The sequence below is a fragment of the Strongylocentrotus purpuratus genome, unplaced genomic scaffold, assembly GCF_000002235.5.
Source record: "Strongylocentrotus purpuratus isolate Spur 01 unplaced genomic scaffold, Spur_5.0 spur5_scaffold_16, whole genome shotgun sequence".
Taxonomy (NCBI): domain Eukaryota; kingdom Metazoa; phylum Echinodermata; class Echinoidea; order Camarodonta; family Strongylocentrotidae; genus Strongylocentrotus; species Strongylocentrotus purpuratus.
In genome coordinates, this window is record NW_022145601.1 from 8722243 (window position 1) to 8729998 (window position 7756).

Genomic DNA, 7756 nt, shown 5'->3' on the forward strand with positions numbered 1-7756 from the left:
TCTCTCCCTCTCTCTCTCTCTCTCTCTCTTTCTCTCTCTATTTATCTCTCCCCCTCACTCTCTCTCTTTCTCTCTCTCTCTCTCTCTCTCTTTCTCACTTTTTCTTCCTTTTTTCACCATTCGATTGGGTCGGCTATTCCCCCTGTAAAATGAAGGGAAAAAAGGGTTATAAAAATGAATTTAATAATATGAGTACTAAATACTTTTGGCGAAAGAGATCATTGAAAATAAGGAAAATAATGGTTTTCTGCGGCTGCTCTTTTTTTGTTGTCTTACTCTTCATAGACGTATTCTACCGACGCCCAAGCAGCCGACTCTGCAAGCACCTCAACGGCTATCTTCGGCGGCGTGAAGACCAAGGACGGAGTGTTGGGACTCGACGATGACGCTAAACGAGGTGATTGTGCATCGGCTACCGGCAACGAAGTCGCCTCCAACCTACATCTTGCACATGCCGAAGGTATCATATTTTTTGTTAGCTTGTTTGTATTTGTTTGATTGCTTGCTTTCTTGGTGGTAGTGGTTGTCTTTTTTTCCGAAGGGGGAGGGTGATGAAGTCGATGATGGAATAGTTACCAATTGGCTTGGCAACATTCCGTTCGTAACACTAGCACTATAACGAAACAACCCTCATCATCATCATCAACTTCAGGTGGCGCTGTAAAGCGCTGATGTGGTCTTCACGAGAGCACGCCATGCAACTCTTTCACCTGCCATTTGTGTTGCACCTTTCATTCCTTGTCCAGACACTTTCCTACGGATTACAAAATATACCGTTTACCATTAATTTTGCGAAATGCTAATAAAAAAATGCAGTAAATGATTATTTAAATGGTTTCTCTTTCTATCAATGACGAATACAATTGTATTTTTTTCTTCTTTATCTTCAGGAAAAGCTACTGGCTTCGTCACCTCTGACAGCGTCACAGGAGCCACGGTTGCTGCCCTCTACGCTCATTCACCGGAGAGGGATTGGCAGAGCGACGCAGATATACCTCGAAAGCAGGAAGAGTGCAATGACTTGGCTTATCAATTGATCATGGAAAACGACTTCATCAATGTGAGTTTGATCGATTGATTAATTGGTTGGTTGATTGATTAATTGATACATTGAATAATGGATGGATCGATTGATTGATTGATTTTATTTAATGAGAAGTGGTTGATTGATTGATTATGTATCTGACAGATGCCGTTGCTAGTAGATTCTTGTATTTGAGCATGGTTGGTGGATGGTTGGATGAATATTGATAGATCAATTTACTAATTGATTAATGGATGTATAATTCGATTAGTGGAATGATAGAGCCATGATTAATCATGGATGGTCCGATAGATGAACGGATCGATGAATAGATTTACAGATTGTTTGGTATATAAATCAATATATAGGCAGACAGCTTGCATAATCAATCTGTAATATTTTGTCTGTGTTTTCTTCAATGCTCTATACCCTCTCTCTATCTCTCTCTCTCTCTCTCTCTCTCTCTCTCTCTCTCTCTCTCTCCCTCTCTCTCCCCCTCTCTCTCTCTCTCTCTTTCTCTCTCTATATATTTATCTGCCTTTCTCTCCTTCTCACAAACACTCTTTCTAAAGGTCATCCTCGGTGGCGGGAGACAGGAATTTCTTCCAACTCGCGTCGAGGATCCTGAGTATTATGACGTCACAGGCCGACGTGAGGATGGGAACAATCTGATAGGTCAGTGGCAAGGAGAGAAAGAAGCCTCCAGCTCGCACTACGTGTGGAACAAGGAAGATTTTGACAACGTTGAGCCTACCACAACCGACTATCTACTAGGTATGTGAGTGTGTTAACTGTTAAACAAAAGTTGCGATTAATTCTTAAAGTAAAACATTTTTTTTTAAATCGAGTTCCGTCAACCAAATCGAATCACATATTTGAATCTTTTAGTACTTCGTTTAACGTTTGACACCAACTTATTTTAACATAAAAGACACTTTGTTTATTCTATAGGCCCTAGTCAAATCAGGTTTGATGGTTTTTCTTACTGAATGCTAAGAAAGCATGAATACGCTTTTAAGTTAGCAACTAGGGGACCAATGGATTTAACTTCTCTCCGAGGGATTTTACAATGAGGATAGGGTACTTGAACTCGATTTGATTCGAACCCAGGCTCTCCCGGTTACGAGACCACTACGCTACCACTGAGATATCGCGCCTTAAGTTCGCAACCGTCAACTTCCAAAATTGTGCTATACCTTTTTTTAATTGCAAATTTAATCTCATGAATCCATGAAGTAGGAAGTAGGCCTACTGGATATGTGATTGAAAAATCAACGCTAGAGGCGAAAGATGCCCCCCCCCCCAGAAGCATTTAGAAAAAGACATGAAACGTTTATGGGAGGGGGGGGGTGCAATGATGATCATCATCATCACGATTAGGAAGAAGGAAAAACGCAGAACAAGGTTTAGTCATTCTAACAAAAGTACTAATTAATGTCAAATGTTAGCTCATACCATGCAAGTATCTTCACGTTTTACATTAACGCTTTTAAATACAGGTTTGTTTGAACCCGGTCGCATGCAGTACGGAGCCGATCGCGCAGCCGACGGAGCAGGGGAACCTTCCCTGGCAGAAATGACTGAGAAAGCCATCAAAGTCTTGGGGAGAGATGAAGATGGATTCTTTCTCGTGGTTGAAAGTAAGTTAGTTTTTTTGTGCATCAGAGACGACCAATCACAAGCCACTATCAACCGTAATCACTTTACGTTAGCCAATGACAATCAAGGTTACTCGGTAGAAGTTGATTGGCTGATATGAAATAAACATATTGGATGTGGCCTTTGTGATTGGATGGAACTCGATCAGCGTAATCATCACAATCTACTGACGTGCAGCGATCATCACGCTCGTTGCCCATGGCTCCTTTGAAGGAAGAACTTCCAATCAATCACACGCTACTACATCATCTGTAAAAAGCAGTCACACCATGGAGTTAGTGATCATCAGTTCCAACGACTTTGGAAATCTATTAACGGGGGTTGATTACAACATTTTTTCTGTTTTCAAAAAATTTCAACACATCTTTGTTTTCTGCCAATCTAGTTCATTCTTGCAGTGTCATTCTACTCCGGGTAATCCTACTAGTTGATTCTTGGCATCCCTCTAGATGTAGACCATTCTACTTATTACCTTCCAACACATCTTTCGAGAGACACTGATTTCCTTTGATGTTACCAAAGTATTTGTTATCTCTCTTTCTTTTACCAGTGCTATTTGATTATGACAATTAAAATTGTGGCGTAATAATTTGTGTTTGTTTTAGTTTACCTTTACTTTAGTTAAGAAAGTGATATATTTGTGATTATAATAATGTACAGCGTCATGAGCGTCAGAGCCTGGCGGATACCGGCGTTATATAAATATCCATTGAATCCCTGCCACATAAGATATCTATGTTTTTAATTTCATATCATTCCATGATATTCTCATCATACGCCCGTACACCTACATTAAAAAAAAAAAAATCCACCGCTTCATAGAGGAAATTGACCCTGAGATCAAGATAATACCGGGTGAAATATCAAGAAAACATCTTCCTTTAATTTCACATCTGTTTTAGGTGCCTTGATAGACTTCAGTCACCACGCGGGACGAGCTAACGATGCCTTAGCCGAGACCATTGAGCTAGCTGACGCTGTAGACATGGCAACACAGATGACCGATCCCGATTCCACGCTTATTGTCGTCACATCCGACCACGCCCACACCATGGGCATCATGGGATACCCCAGCAAGGATAACCCCATCCTCGGTAATTTGTTAGGCTTTTGTGTTTTTCTGCGTTATAACCATGCATACTGATACCAACCTTGTCCAGAGTCCGTCCGTTTTTTATTATTTTTTAGTTCTTCAATCTTCTTTGCCCCCCCCCCCCCCCCCCCTCCCCCCCCCCCCCCATCCCTTACATGCATCCCACACGGCGCGGTGTATTCTATGGTCTCCACTCTCCACGAAAATAAACCGTCGAAAAAAGAAAAAGGGTAAGAATGGAAGGACTGTCTCCGTTTTATCGTTGAGGGTGTGTTATTTGACCCGGAAACAGTCCAGGCAGTGGACTTTACCTGGGAGTTGTAATGAATCACTACAACTCCCCGACTATACCAACCTATTTCAATGACTGTTGGCAAACTAAACGTATCACATCAGGACAAACTATAGCTATCAATTCAAGATTCTTTAGGCGTAAGAGCAAAAATACTGAAAAGATTATCTCATGCAGTAAATACAAAGTGTCATACTCACGGACGTTTCTTTTGAATAACATTATTGATCAACATTCTGTTGATGGAAATGCTAGTGTTTGCATTGGTTGTTGCTGTATCAGTGGCGGATCCAGGGGGGGGGCCTGGGGGCCCGGGCCCCCCCCCCCCCCTTGAGAAAAAAATCATGTAAAATCACGTGATTTTTACCTTTTTTGGGGGTTGGGCCCCCCCCCCCTGGCTCTCAAGGGGGGGGTGCAAATTGAAATTTTTTTGAGGATCAAAAAAAAAAAATGTGCTCACTACCCCCCCCCCCCCCCCCCCCCCCCCCCCCCCACTGAGCGAATTTTTGGCCGGCGTTTTTTTCAAATTTTCGGGAGCAAAAAAAAAAAAAAAAAAAAAAAAAAAAAATTGTGCTCTGTACCCCCCCCCCTCCCCCCCCCCCCCCCCCCCCACTGAGCGACTTTTCGGCCGGCGCGATTTTCAAATTTTCGGGAGCAAAAAAAAAAAAAATTGGGCCCCCTCCCCTAAGAAATCCTGGATCCGCGCCTGTGCTGTATCGAGTAAGGCTGGATAAATCGTTGGGTGCAGTGTTTGTTTTCCTGGCTGAGTGCGTCAATCAAACAAATTCATTAGAATAAATATTGAACTCCTTGACATCTCTAAGCAAATACAGAACTTGTTGATATTAAATGAAGTATAATGTAAAATAAAGTGTTTCGTGAGAAGTGTAAATACGAACGGGCATGCAGCATAAAACGGAGGAGCCTCAATTTTTATAAGCAAAGCGTGCACATGACTATAGGCCCCAGATTTCAAATTTAGCTACCATCTTAATTATCAAGTGCTATCTAATTTTGTCTGTCATGTGACTATAGGTATCGTTGATGATCAAGAGTCAGCTGACCGCTTGCCCTACACCACATTGACCTATCTGAACGGGCCCGGTGGGGTCAATGTCCAGACCAACTGGGCTAACAACGGCAATAGACGAGATTATAGCGGTGTTGATACAGGTAAAGTCGGAAGAGAAGGAGTGGTGGGAGGGAGAAAGAGAGGGAGAGAGAGAGAGAGAAAGAGAGAGAGGGAGAGAGAGAGAGAAAGAGAGAGAGAATAGGAGAGAGAGAGAGATAGATATATATATAGAGAGAGATAGAGAGAGAGAGGGGGAGAGAGAGAGAGAGAGAGAGAGCACTAGAGAGAAGGGAGAGAGCTGGATAGAGAACGACGGACAAAATGAACATACGATAACAGAGTGAGAAAATGGAGTTTGTCGTGTTGGGTCCCTGATATCTATTGCTCATTAACGTTCAAGATAAATTGATGTCCTGATATGAGACACAAAACTCCTAAACAACCCCCTCCCCCCCCCCCCCCCCCAAAAAAAACAATATAGGCTCACTCAATGTCATAAAATGGGATGGAAAGTTATAAAGCAACATTTTCTGATTCTTTTCTCCTTATATTTCTATACAGAGTCACGAACCTGGCAACAGGACGCCATCATCCCTCTTGAAGCCGAGACTCACGGCGGAGCAGACGTCCCCGTTTACGCTCAGGGACCTTGGTCTCACATCTTTGCTGGCGTTCACGAGCAGAACTACATCGCACACGCCGTGCGTCACGCCGCATGCCTTGACGCAGCTGCCAGCAGCGCTTGCGATTTGAGCGCGACTCAAGATGACGTCATGGAAATGAGAGGAGCTCGCCCCGCCTATCAGAAGCGCTAAGACACGGTACTTGCTTGTTGAACACGATGCGTCATTTCGATTGCGTCATTTACATACGGTAACCAAGCCGATGAAGGCAATGCACCCATACGCCGATAATTCAACGATTTGCTTGCTCCTTTCATTTTCAATCACGTTTTGTTTGTTTTCACTCTCACAGGGTGCCTCAAAAAACCGATTCTACGTCAGGCCATTTGACGTCTTGTGAACAACGGATGGGCCGTTTATTAATCTCATATTTTTCGGATCAAATGCTTTTATTTTTTGCTTGCTCTTCGCTTTTCTTCTCGTTTTCGTTCTTAATAATCTGAGTCTTGAATATCATTCTAGTGTTTCTGAATTGATTTAGTATTCATTATTTGCCCTATAAATCAATTTGCTAAATCTAATGTTTTCTATGAATTATTATGGTGAAATGGGAATATTAATATGAAAATAGATTTGCAAACACTGTCATATCGCAAGAATCACACTTCACTACTAAGCATTCTGGTACAGTTTTTCTTAAGTCGTTTTTCCCCTTCTTTGACAAGCACTTCTGGACGGAATATCACTAAACAAAGTTTACTGTTTTACGAACGACGCATTTATACTGCAGTCAATTTTTCACACTAACCGAGTTCCTAAATTAAATCATAACTTGAAAATTCATTTTGATCCCTAACCCTAACCCGACATCTTTTATGTCTTTGACGGAAGACGGCAAATGTCGGTTCACCATTTCCTCTAATATACTTCTATTTAGCACATTATTCATTTAAGTAGATACATCGTCACGGTGTTTTATTCTCTTATTTTCGTTCGCTTTGCCTTAGATTTGTTCACATTATTAACACTTTATTGTACCTCTTATTGCTCGTGTTTAGATCTGTATGTTGAAAACCTAAATTGATTACAAAAGAGTATCATAAATCTTTTTATCGACTATTGTCTTATTGTGACGCGCCTGCGTGCGCTTGGAGACAAGACTAGTTAATAAAGGGTTCGTGATCGTAGACATCTTGACACATAGACATTTGCCTTCTGACTGTTATGTTCTGGGAGTTATTGTGGCGGTTTTGGGATGTGTAATGCTTGTCTTTGGTGGCGAATCAGATTGTCGTGGTTTTGCGATGTTCATGATCCGTGACAAATTGGGGGCTCGTCCGGGAGTCGAACCCGGGACCTCTCGCACCCCAAGCGAGAATCACACGTTATTTTTTTATTTTCAAACCCGTGAATTTCTTCCTTTCCTTCTCCCTCATTATTACCCTCGTCACTGTCTTCTTGGTCTGTGATCTGTGTTTCTTTACATGACAAAACTCTTTTAAGGCTTCTTCTTGTCAATGTTCCTTAATTAGTTCCTCATGTTGTGATTGTCTGCTTAGTATCTGTATGATCTCATTCTTTTCAACACGGACATCTGCATATGAAAAGTAAATGGGATTAATTCATTTTGTTAAAATAACGAATTTCTCACTTTATACAAATTCAACAAGATAGGGAGAGAAAGATATAGATATAGGAGACAACAGGACATGAAGGATGAGGAGAGAGAGAGAGAGAGAGAGAGAGAGAGGGAGAAGGAAAAAAGATGTTAAAACAGAAAGCATAGAAGATAGAGAGAAAGAGAGATAGAGAGAGAAAGAAGGAGAGAAAGATAGAGAGAGAGAGAAGGAGAGAAGGAGAGAAAGAGAGAATGAGAGAGAGAGAGAGAGAGAGAGAGAGAGAGAGAGAGAGCGCGAGAGATTATCGTAATTAATCGTAATGGAAGAAGATCATATTTGCACACAGACAATAAGACCCTTTGGGTGATGTAATA

The 7756-nt window shown here is 41.7% G+C and overlaps 1 protein-coding gene across 1 annotated transcript in view; it reads left to right on the top strand.

The window, feature by feature from the left end:
- LOC590138 (alkaline phosphatase) overlaps nt 1–6966 on the top strand; it is a 20244-nt gene extending 13278 nt beyond the window's left edge. The window contains exons 4-10 of the mRNA XM_030987709.1: nt 286–460; nt 891–1060; nt 1597–1798; nt 2524–2664; nt 3586–3777; nt 5104–5241; nt 5702–6966. Of these exons, the coding sequence (XP_030843569.1) occupies nt 286–460; nt 891–1060; nt 1597–1798; nt 2524–2664; nt 3586–3777; nt 5104–5241; nt 5702–5955 (1272 nt within the window). The 3' untranslated portion in view covers nt 5956–6966. The remainder of the gene's footprint in view (nt 1–285; nt 461–890; nt 1061–1596; nt 1799–2523; nt 2665–3585; nt 3778–5103; nt 5242–5701) is intronic.
- Nucleotides 6967–7756: the final 790 nt, after the last annotated feature.